Genomic DNA, 12689 nt, shown 5'->3' on the forward strand with positions numbered 1-12689 from the left:
CATTCTTATTTCTGGTTGACATTATTACTATTGCAGTCTTGCATATTGTTTAATCTCTGTGCAGTCTTACTAAAATATTTGTTTATACAATTGTCTAAAATATTTTACACACAGTATCCATAAGCACACTATCATTAAACACTGATTTCACATAGTATAACAATTAACTTCCACTTATTTTCTTTAATCGCAAAAAATTCACACACATGGTGGAGGAGTACGACACACGGCTATGGCAGTACTCTGTATGATCAACATTTTACAAACACTGAGAGTACAGGAAGATCTCTAGCCTTAGAAGAGAACTATACTTACTTGTTTTGCTTGCTGTGCGTTTACTGGATCACCAAACTGAAGTAAAGCTTGAAACTGGTTATTCTTTGTGAATGTGATTATCTTCAATACAGCACCAAATTTAGAGAATATCTGCCAAAAAACATTGTACAGTTTTACACATCTGTTTCTCCCAATCACAGCTCAAGCTAAAATGAAATTTGACTCACCTGATGAAGAACATCCAGGGTTACTGGATAGTACATGTTGTCAATAATTATTCTAAGTACTGGACTCTGAGCTGGAGTCACTGCACTCTCACTAACAGTGGTCCCACTAATGGGAGCATTTGATGCCTGCACAGCCGTCACTGCCTGAAGAACAGCTTGGGCCCGCTTAAAGAAAACATGACAGAAGAGAGATTTTCTTAATATTTCAAGATAACAGCTTGAAATTAATTAGAAATATTCATATAGTTAACTCCAGAAACACAAAATAGTCCGCTTATTTAAAACTTGGAGCTACAGACATAACACAAAGTTAAATGCAATGCAGTCTGACTCTGTGAGAAGAGCCAAGAAAAATGAAAACAGCAATTAATCCTTATGTCACATTAAGGAGGGGCTTCAAAAGGCACCAATATCAATCTTTCTAGTAGAAAGCTTACTGTTCTACTATTCTACTAACAAGGATCAAGAAAGTGAGGATTTTGTAGGTTTCAAGATTCTTTCCTTTACAGGAAATAAAACTAAACTAACCCACAAACCAATCAAGGAAAAACCCCAACCCTACAGAAAGCAGAGGAACTTATCTTACATTCAAAAGGTTGCATCTCAGCTAACATTTCACTGCCATTTTAATTATGTAGAAGGTTCTAATAGGAAGGGAAAATTCTAAACTAACACATCCCAGCTTCTCAGTTTTAACACAAGGAAATAATACAAAAGACTAACAAATGTCAGAAAGTAAACCTCCAGAGAGGTAAACAAACTGGTGTCTATTATCCACTCTCTTTTGTAAAAATAAAAACAAAATCCTCTCCATCTGTGGGGCTTTTTTTGTTTTTAAACACAAGTAGGACTTTAGAAACTCAAAGGTAATCATGATACCACAAAAACACACATCTATATCTGACAGTATCAGTAAGATTAGATGTCTTTTTCTGAGAAAGAAAAAGTGCAGAAAAAAGAGGTTCCATTTAATACTTTCATTACAGTTGCCTTATGAAGCAAAACAACACAAAACAAGAGAGACAAGTGAGCATGCCAGGTAAAAATAATAACCATCCTATTAATGCATACTGCCTATTTTAAAGGTATTAGAGATACCACACAACTTCATGTTTCACAACTTACATGGTACTCCTCATACTGAATCAAATCAATGAATAAGGAAAGTGGTGGGGGGGGAAGACCTGGTGAACACCAGTTGGGAAAACAAAATTTACCTCTACATTTAACATTAATTACTGTAACTGTGTAAAAATATCTTTCAACTACACTTCTTTTCCCAAAAGCATGAAACACACAACTTTCAAGACGGCCAGATATTTGGCTGAGTTACAGGTGTCAGAACAAGGAAGGTAATTCTACCATCCTACAGTCTATAAACTAAAAAACTTTGAAGTTATTTAGAACTTTTGAATAACTATTAAAAACACACTTCAGAATCTTTGCCTTTTGACATTAAGGGCACATTAAGAAAATTTATTGTAATGGAATACAATAATCAAATTATTGAAAATTTCTGAAATTTTCAATAATTTGAAAAATTATTGAAAGCAAATGCCTTTCAGTGCCACAAAATGGAATGATCATAGGTAAAGACTAGAGGAGTGTTAGAATGTGGACAAAACCAAATGATTCGAACATATGGCACGTGAGCCAAGAACACGTGCCAAGCCCCATCTTCTACTGTCTGCATTTGTGATACTACTGAACAGGAAATATACCTGGTTAAGTGTGTTATCAGTCTTTAGTTCTTTATGATTGGAATACTGGATATAAATGGGTTGGTTACGAAGATGAGGTGTCACAGCAGAGTAGTAATTAACCATAGTGATAGCTGCTTCTTCTGTGGCAAGCTCCAAAAATGCCTGTAATTAAAAGAATTAAAATTTTCAGCATTTACAAAGCAGGTAATCTTCATATTAGACGAACATAAAAAACCAAAGGGTTTTCTAACATATTTTAACAGATTGATCAGTCTTCAGAAAATGTCATTCTACACATACCAACTTTATTTGTTAAGCTACTTAATCTCCATAAATTCATCTGTGAAGATGCAAGAATAAATATTTATCTTCCAATTAACTTTTTGCTTTATGTAGCTGCCAACCATCCTGTTTCCCCAAAAAATTTACTAAAAGATGGCAGAAATTCAATAAAAAAATAAAGGAACAAAAACTCATTTTTCTAGAATACTTACTGCTTTATGACTTACTTCAATAGCATTTTAACAATATATTTTGAAATCAGACAGCAAGCATATTAAAAAACAGAAAGCAACAAATTACCTGGTTTTTCCCTTTCAGCATCAGGATGTTGGTTACTTTACCAAAAGGTAAACCTAAAGCAATAACTTCTGTTTCTGTCACTTCCCCAGGCAATTTCCTGATATGAAGAACACGAGAAGGAGCCCCATCCATTTTATCATCACTTTTGAATTTCTTGTTGTCATTACCATTGGCTGAAAGACATATTCAGACTCTATTTGAAAAGTTTACTGATATTATTAATGCTTTATTAAAAATGCTTTTAATTATAAACATTACATTAATTTTAAGTGAGCCATCTCACTTGGTTTAGGTCAAATTCAAGGCTTCAGAACAAATTCTGCAGAGACAAATGCTAGTTTCATGGAAGATAGATTGTTCGAGACTTATTCATCTGCTAGAGACCACAGCAAATCCTTTACACCTCACTTTCAGTGAAGCATCTCAAAAAATAACATGGAATAACATATTAATCATGTCTAACAAGAGCTCACATAAGAGCTCCAACATATATTGAAGTAAAACCAGTTAGTGGCTACCCAGAGATTTTTTGAAGGAAATAAAATGGTGGTGAACCATTAATAGATCCCAAAGTTTTTTAAGAGCTGCTTGCAGTAAGGAACTGGACACAAAGTAGAAAAGCAACAAAGCAAGAAAGGAAGCGTCATTAATGCTGGGAAAGATCAGAGCGGAGACAGGGGGTGACCCAGAGGACTGACATCACAAAAAGCTGATGAAACCAACAATTTAAGGTAAGAAAATGTCAATTCTAAACTATGATCTCACTCATAAAAAAAGAAAAACCAACTAATAACACGATGCAGTCAACACAGACCGGGATGGAGGAAGACCCAGATACATTTCCCTAAAAGAAGCCGGGAAGCGTTAGCATCAATGTACAAAACACCAGAAAGACGATTTAGAATATTCTCCAGTATTGTTGCAAAGAATTACAGCAAAATTCCAACTGCACTTCCTTTTGCTTGATAAGCAGCTAACCAGTTGGATGGAAGAAATCTTGCTTTTGAAAGAAGGCCAGAAAAAAATTATTTACTTTGCTTAAAAATATGTCAATGGAGTAAACATCAGAGTCAAGAGCTAAAGAACAACACTGTCATAATATATAATATTAATGAATTAATCAATGCTAGAAATCAGTATGTACTTAGATGTTAATGAAACAAGTGATAAGACTTCCCTTTCTTCTACCAAAAAAGATATTTAGATTCATCTAAATATAAAATTCAAAATATCCTATTAGTTAAAAACAGTATGTCTTACAGGCACGTCATGCAGTAACTCCATACCCACACCCTGTACCACTACCATCAACCCTCCTCCAAAAAAATTTCCATGACTAAGCTTTTAAAAGGTTCTTGCACCAAAGAACACAGTGTTTTCCAACTTACTACAGCAGACAAAACAACAAAAACCTAACAACATTCAAAACTGGTCAAAATGCAGCTACTAGTATCTCCAACTGACGATGCATATCCATGCAATAGGAGGAATTTTATTTTGGTCTGCTGCAGAGAAAGACAAAATTTGGTGGAACACAGAAGAGTAAAATTTGAAAAATACACACAACTAGGATCTGAAGTCTACACAGGACTCTAACCCGTACCATTTTGGCAAACATGGTGAGATTGAGCTTCCAGGTAACGATATTTCACTTGTTCAAGATTATACATAATAACACTATCTCGAAGAGACAGCCAAAGTTTGTGAAAAAGTACTTCTACTTTTCACCTGAAGCTCATCACATAATAGTCTTCCTTGGTTCTCAATTTAAATCTCTACAAAACTAAAAAAAACCCAAACAGAAGAAACAAGGTGAAGCATGATAGGCTGGACAATGCATTACCAACAATATGTTAAAAACAAACTTGCAAAGGATAAAAGAATTATGGTGATACTGAAGCTACAAGTCCAATGCCCTTCATACTTCAGCTTGCTGAATAATTTCAATCCATTAAAGTTTCAAAAAATATGAAACATTACCAATCAGAAATGAAAATGAGAAAAAGCTTTCAAACTAAAGGATTTTCTGAAATTAAGAAACCTTTTTTACATCACCAGAAAAATATTCACTATGATGGTTTAGATCAGTACTGACAGAACTGTTTTGTCTCTTGTGTGCTTTTCAACAGACAATTTTAACATATTAACCTTTCCACTGCATAATGTCTAGGAATTTACTTTTTGCTACAGTAAAGCTCTTAAATTAGGCTTCAGGTAATCCCATCATTTCTAGTAAAGGTATCACTGGCCAGCATATAATCACTCACATACATATATACTAAATGTTCCTTTAATAATTATTTAACACAATACTTTATTGATTACTGTATTACCCAACTGATTTTGCATCTCTTAGAATTGCTACCTAATACTGGCATTTTAAATAGTTTTTCAACTTTTGCTGCAGTAAGTTTAAAGAACAAGCTTAAAAGAAGCATTTTGATGTACTAAATATGTGTATCTTTTCCTAAACAGCAACTAAGAGCTTTAACTTATTTCACATATACAAGCCTCTCACACAATTTTATTTTTTACACAGTCTTAAACCTCAACTACACTATACTTGTAACTTTTTTTATTCACTGTAAAAAAAGCTATGTAGACAAGTGCCTGGGCAAAAACATTTATGTTAAAAAGCAGATAAATATATTACAGTAATACAAAAAAATACAGAATTAGGCACAGAACATATGGCAATCAGAAAACAGGGGGCGGGAGGGACAGGATGGGGATTGGCAACAGTCATTCTCAATGCTTTGGAATTGCCCAAAAATGTTTTTAGCAGTAGGACAGGTAAACATGACAAAAGCTGTTTGTTACTTATTGGCAAAAGCATCTCTAGTACAATGAAAGCCAAATTGGTACAATTCTTTAAGAAACATGAAGCCCACCTTCTTAAAGTAAAATTTATGCCAAAAGATTTAACAGTGGATTTTGGAAGACAGAAGAAATTAACATGCCAGCTGCTGAATGCAAAGAGAATATGTACTTTTACTACGTTTGGTTATCCATTCAGCATCACCTAACAGTAATTTTCTGTTCCAGTAATGAAGTGTGTATCGTACACTAAATATGCATGCACATACACAACTGAACTTTTCAAGACACTCATGGAGCAAATTATATTTAGCTTTTAGGAGAGTTATTGAGAGATTCTGGCACTATATGAAACCTCTCTAACTGTAGTCTCTCAGTTGTCATTATAAATGGTACTTCTCAGCTGAAGACGCATCATTAAATTGCACTTGGGAATAGAAAACCACATTTACAACACGGGAACACAACTTGTTCAGAACCATTGAAAGGTGAATTTAACTACTGTTAAAACAACAATCTTATCCTCTAACAAATTTTATTAGCAGAATCAGTGTCCATAAAGGTTAAAAGCCAAGTCAAGGGGAGCAAGGTACTAGAGGAATAACATGGTCTTTTGGTAGAAGTAGAGTCCATGCCTAAGCAGCAACAACGTGAAAGATCCTTCCCTACACAGCACTTAAGACAAAATTGCTGAAACCCAGGGGAGAGGCCAAGGGATGTTGGAGGAGACCTCACAAGCTGACTAACTACTGCTGAAACTGCTGTTAAACTGGAGACTTACTGGCAAGTAGCTATTTCATGAGGTAGTTTGGCTTTCACTGGACTTGAAAATCCTGTTCCAATTCAAACATTTTGCTGCTAACGCTTTAACAAATACAAATATGCACTGAAAACAGCAGGCTGCAACATTTGCATTGTGAGAAAAAGTTTTAAGAAGCACTGGGAGAATGACTAAAACACAGTGTTAGTTCATTTACAAATCAAGTTATAGCTGCAAATACATAGTCAAAAAAAATATAAACCCAAAAAATTAGAAACCTGTCCCTGAATCATAGAAACATTTAGGCTGGAGAAGACCTTTAAGATCGAGCCCAACCATTAACCCTGCACTGCCAAGATCCACTGAACACAGGAATGGTTCTATTCAATTCAGACTATCGTAAAAACCCATGTTCTGTAACAACCATAGCACTGATTTAAGTCCTCTGAGTCTCTCTACCAAGCACATGAAGAATTCAGTTTCCATGTGACATCAGGCAACTATATCTAAACAAGATATCATCTTTACTAATGATGTTCAAAGCATTATTCTCACATCCAAATAGGATACTGCAGTTTAAATATAATTTATACATAAGCCACATCCCTGTTGCACAGAGTTCCTTCAATTTAGCGTAAATCAACTTGTTGAAATTGAATGCTTACAGGTTGACAAAGCCTGTAAATGGCCATAATCTGTGCAACTCGGGACCTGGCATTTTCAGAGAGAAACTCCTATTTTATTAAACAAAGAAATAAGAACCTATATAAAAAAAGCAACAAAATTAACTGCAGTATACACAAGACATATTTGTAAATCCAAGTCATTCCATCATTCAAGCTATGAATATTCAAGCAACCAAGCAGTTTTTGCAGAAAAACTGTTCTGCAAGTTCAGCACAACTCCTACCAAAGAATGAATAGCTTACTATCTGATAATAACTGATTTTGAAAACATATTTTAATAAAATTTCATCCTAGAGGAGCTTTTCTCTGCACTTTTTTAAAGGAAATATACAAATACGACCTAAGAGTTCTGAGACCTTTATTTAAGAAGCATAACTTCTCTGTATCAAACTTTTTTCATAAGCACACAGTCTCCTAAAACCAAAATGTAATTATGTAGGTACAGCCAAAAAAACCTGGATACAATATAAAGTTGCTTTCACCCGTTAGTTCCTGAAAAGAAGGAAAAAAAAAAAACTACCACAAGACGCTGGCTATAAATTCCTGCATATCTGCAGTAGTGAAATATAAAAATACACATACTTCCTGAAGAAATCACTCTCTTTCACAACTGCCAGTACATACCAACAATCAATTTAAAAAAAAAAAAAGTAACTTTCAATTTGTACATACTAAATACAAGAAGCTTAATAGCAGTAGTATTCAGTGCTGTTCTGTGTCGAAAGCACTTCTTGTGCTTGGCTAAATATATTTAATTTAATGTCATCAGCTGTAGAACATCAGACACATATCCAGACAGGAAATAAGGGACTAAGAGAAAGGCAATGCAATTGAAGATATCTAGTTTATTAGACAAATATTAAAATGTTGCACTGGCTACTGAGCACAGTCATCTGCCTCAACCAACCAGCAACAAACTGCAGACAATCATAAATTGTATAATAGAGTCCCCTGTGGTTTCATATCTGGAAAGTTCTTTTCTTAAAGAAAGTTTTCCTGGATGTACCCTACCCTGATCTAAGTGATAGAATGTAGGAAGAGAGCTGACCAGGGACCTCTCCCAGGCTCCCAAAAGCAAATATACAGGACCTTTGCTTTAGCATGTAAGTCTTTAAATGTTCAACTTAGAGATAAAATCTGGAATTCAAAATGTTTGAAAGAACAAGAAAATGAGATACTACACTCAAAATACAACAAAAACACATAGAATATGAAGTTGTCTGAAGTCCACATTTGCTAACCTTGAAGGTTAGGCTGCGTCGGTCAGTGTTAATTATATTTTTGCTAATAGGGTTTTTTTGCCGTTTATCACAGACATGAGCCATGTGCATACAAGAATCATGACCAACCGATATTAAAACTATCTTACACTACAATGACTATTGCTTAAGAGGAATTTGAGTTTAAATAAGTAAATACAGAGAAACAAAGAAAACTTTAATACAGCTTTTAATTGGCACATCTGCACATAGGCTGTGCCTGTTTCAGAATGCACTGAACATTGAGTTTTCTACGCAACTATGATAACACATTTACAGTATAGTATAGTGGCTGTTCAATGTTGCAGTCTAACACGAATGCACTTCAATTTAGTCCTTAAAAATACTACAGAGTGAAATCCAGCTGAAGTAGAGCAACGAGTTACCACGGCATAGCAATGTAGACAGAAATTACTCAAATTAATAATAATAGCCACATTTTATTTCTCCCATCCTGAGAGGTTTTATTTTTGTACATTTCTAAATCTGTGTATCTCTAGAAATACGTAAAGTATACAGTATTATTAAATTACAATTCTTTCCAATCACATGTAATATACTTTTTTAAATCTTTCCAATTATTATTAATTGTAATCAATTTGCAAACTTCAGAAGTAAATTACCTAAGTTTAGGCATCATTAATTTTAACTAATAACTAATTTTACTTAATGTGCTAGCAAAAATGGCACATCCATGACACATCTATGTTTACTGCCCAAGTTAAATACAGCACTTGAAATATTATTAGTTTGTATGCCTCAGTGCTAATTATTCTGTTAATACAATGAATTACCTACTGAAGTCACTCCTAACATTCCCTGCTAATTAAGTAAAAACAAGACCAACAGTATCATTCAAAGCTCCAGGAATTTGGTGAGCTCAGCTGCAAAATGATTTTGGAATGTTTCTACTAATCTACTTTAAACACAGAAATGTGAACAATGAAATTGATGGCAGCTGCAACAAGAAAACCTGCCAATTCTTGTCTTTGACAAGCCAATTTTCATAAAACTTTCATCAACATCTTTCACTTTTTATCTACATCCCTGAAAAATTTTACCTTTTTAGTATGTGGATTTCAGCAATGAGTTCATGGCATGAGCACCTCCATACAGATAACTCCCTACAACTTCCATTAAGCAATCCTCCATCTTGAACAGCCAAAGCCTCACACAAAGTTCAGAGAAAAAGTAAGCCCTTTACAGAGGAAACACTTTTCCCCAGCTTTTAAAGAGACAGGAATTTTTTTTCTTGCATTTAAAATCTGCAGAATAAACAACTGCAGCTAGTTATTTACTGAACATACAGCACTGAAAGGTAAAAAAATTCTTTACATATAATCATTTGCAATCTGCCTTACTAATGTCTTCAAAAACATTAGCAATGTCAGAATCAGTGATATTTATTTAAAGATCCTGGTTTCAGCTCTGGTTTCTCCGAATCCTGTTACCAAACCATATTTCAGCTTACCTAAAGAGCCTTTCTATTCATTGTGCACCAACACAAAAGAAATTAACTCAAGGATCTTTATGAGAAGATCATGCTCTCCATAGAAATCAGAATCAAGCAAGATTATGGCAAAAAATAAGAATAGACTTTGACAATATTTTCAAAAAACGTAAAGGAAAACTAGCAGTAGTTTAAGTAGTAAAAGGTCTGTAGTTCTGAGAACACAACTTTAATACAGTCATGTCAGCTGGTGTTAAAAACATCAGTAACTTACACATGCAACATAAAAAAAGAACTCCTTAAGCTTAGATATTTGCTGATCTTGTACTTTACAAGATGTTCTCCCTTGCTACAAATTCTAATCTAGTGGATGGGATCCTTCCCTTAATGTTTAAAGAATAATATTCTGCCATATTGCCCAACCCAGTTCAGGAACAAAAATAAATCATGTACATTTAAATATAAACACTTAACTGAAATGAAATTTCTCAACAATGACAGTAACCAAATTTGTCCAAAACAGGGTTCAGAATTAAGAGGTAAAAGTCATCTTAATCCAAGTCTAGATTTCTGCTCTTTCAGTCTTAAGAGTGTTCTTCCACAAAGACATAGAAAGTACCTAAAACAGTAACTTCTTCACCTGTAGTGACTGCTAATGTCCCACACTGTCACCTACCCAGTCCGGAGGATGGATACAGATGACAAAACTGTTTAGAAAATGCCCAAGGATCAGGCCTTGTATTTTGAACCATGTCCAAGATGCTAGCCTTTTTTAGAGAATTACCAGTGGTTCAAATTATCAGTAAGAATGCAAATCAAACATCTGTTCACCAATTTCACAAGTTTCTTACACAAAAAATAGGAAAGGAGTCATCTGCAAGACTCCCTATAGGGCAGAGAAACCTTTCCTCTTTCGTGCCTTTCACTAGGAGAGAAGATTAGAGCAAGAGTATTCATAAAAGCATTAAAGTACTACCGTATTCTCACTGAATGGCAGCTGAATAAAAACAACAATAAAAAACAATCAAAAAACCACCCCAAACAAAACAAAAAAAAACAAACCCACAAAACAAACAACAACCCACTGAAGGAACTGTTCCCATGATAAAAAGGTAAGATGTTAATTTTTAAAAAATCATCTTCAGTCTCACCCATAATGACACAGCCCTCCAAAACCCCTCTCTTCCAAGAAAAGGTCGGTTTTTTTGACAACTTAGGCACTTTGGTTTAGGTTAATATTTCTACAGCAGAGAAAGAAATGAGGCTGTAATTGACAAGATTTTGTTCAAAGTTTAGGCCTGCTAAGGCACTGCTACTGATAACTAGTTTTTTGGCTGTGTACACTTTCACCAGTAAAAGGCTCAGAGGATTACAAAGACAAACTGTACCTTGCTTCTGTTCTCCTAGCCATCTACTTAAAAGAATATCACAGAATCAGATATTGGAAATATCACAGTCAAAACCAGAATAGGTTTCTATATTCTCCAGAAAACAATGGTCAAGTCTCATAATAATACCGTGACACTTCCCAACCCTAAGAATGAAAGGGCAAGCACAAGTATTAGTTTTACACATGCAAATATCTATGTATCTCATTTACAAGGGACTTAATAAATGATCACAGGGTCATTGAAGTCCTAGAAAATTTGGGAAAGATTCATCACGTTGGCTACAGCAAGAAAATTTGTTCAATTGACTAAATTTTTAAATTCTTCTGAAGAGAAAAAGTAATAGCAGAACTGAAGCAAAAGGAGGACATCAGATAGAAAGAACACTTGAATTCATTTGGCTTCAGGAGATGGTTACAGAAAAATTAACACACAGGTTTCAATTTCACATCTAACTATTTCTGAGTTTACAATGTGAACTTGTAAACTGTGCAAGTCTGGAAAAAGTACTTCCTGGTTCACAGTAAACAAGACAGCTATGGGAGGATATATTCAGAAGCTGAACAGAGGACTTATCCTACTCTATAGGGTTTTTTGTGCTACTTCAAAGAGGCAAGCAGAATGAACTTTGAATACAATACCAAGAAATTGTTTAAAAAATAGAACACCCAAACAAACTAGCCCCCTTTTTACAGACTGCTATAGAGAATGACTTGAGTTACAGCACTGCATTCAGATTGTGGATTTTTGTTTGTTTGTTTGGGATTGTTTTTCCACCAACCTTCTTTACATATCACAGAATTCATGTGAAACTTTTAGTAAAAGGCATCTGATACTACAGGAGCCAGACCACTACTCTGACCACTGCTGCTAATGAGATTATTTCTTGAGTTATGGTTATGGATGCCAAAAAAATCCAAAGAGAGAAACCCCACCCACACCAAAAAAACGCCCACACACAACAAAGAAACTCCCAAGAATAAAACCCAAACCCTTTATCATCTTAAACAGGGTGGAAATAAGAACAAAATGGGAAGCAACTTATCTGTTAAATACATCAAACTTCTACCCCATACATCAGCCTAATGGGATCAAAACATGCTTTTCCATTCTCAGAATTTTTAAGGAAGAATTTCTATGTAGGGGCTGCTTAGACAAGCTTCCGTACTTCTTCCAAATCCTCAAAGTTATAATTCTTATTTCAATTTTTTTACTTTACCTCTTTTTTCCTTTGGTAAAATAATTTGCATTTAATTTCCTGGAACTAAAAGTTTATCTAAAAATATATGGAAAATTTGGCAATATTTAGGACTTGGTCCTGTCTTAATGTCCACTGCCGACACACAAACCCTCCTACACACAACTCTTTTCCATAGTAGTTTATTGTTTAAGTAAAGCAAACTGATGAAGCACTAATTAATATCCAGGACAGAAAAGGACATCAAGAAAATGAAAACAAGAAGGACCTATTTCAGAACCAGAAGGAAGTAAGAAAAACAGGGAAAAGATAAATGTTCTGGGGTTCCAAAATGGCTATGGCT

The 12689-nt window shown here is 34.5% G+C and overlaps 1 protein-coding gene across 5 annotated transcripts in view; it reads right to left on the reverse strand.

Moving 5' to 3' along the window:
- PTBP2 (polypyrimidine tract binding protein 2) overlaps nucleotides 1-12689 on the reverse strand; it is a 44949-nt gene that overhangs the window by 16889 nt on the left and 15371 nt on the right. For all 5 annotated transcript variants that reach the window (XM_041483082.1, XM_041483081.1, XM_041483077.1 and 2 more), the window contains 4 exons: nucleotides 2789-2961; nucleotides 2225-2368; nucleotides 504-668; nucleotides 316-426 (listed from right to left, as the gene is read on the reverse strand). In XM_041483082.1, the coding sequence (XP_041339016.1) occupies nucleotides 316-426; nucleotides 504-668; nucleotides 2225-2368; nucleotides 2789-2920 (552 nt within the window). In that variant the 5' untranslated portion in view covers nucleotides 2921-2961. The remainder of the gene's footprint in view (nucleotides 1-315; nucleotides 427-503; nucleotides 669-2224; nucleotides 2369-2788; nucleotides 2962-12689) is intronic.

The sequence above is a fragment of the Pyrgilauda ruficollis genome, unplaced genomic scaffold (genome assembly GCF_017590135.1).
Source record: "Pyrgilauda ruficollis isolate IOZ18807 unplaced genomic scaffold, ASM1759013v1 scaffold6, whole genome shotgun sequence".
In the NCBI taxonomy this organism is placed as follows: Eukaryota; Metazoa; Chordata; class Aves; order Passeriformes; family Passeridae; genus Pyrgilauda; species Pyrgilauda ruficollis.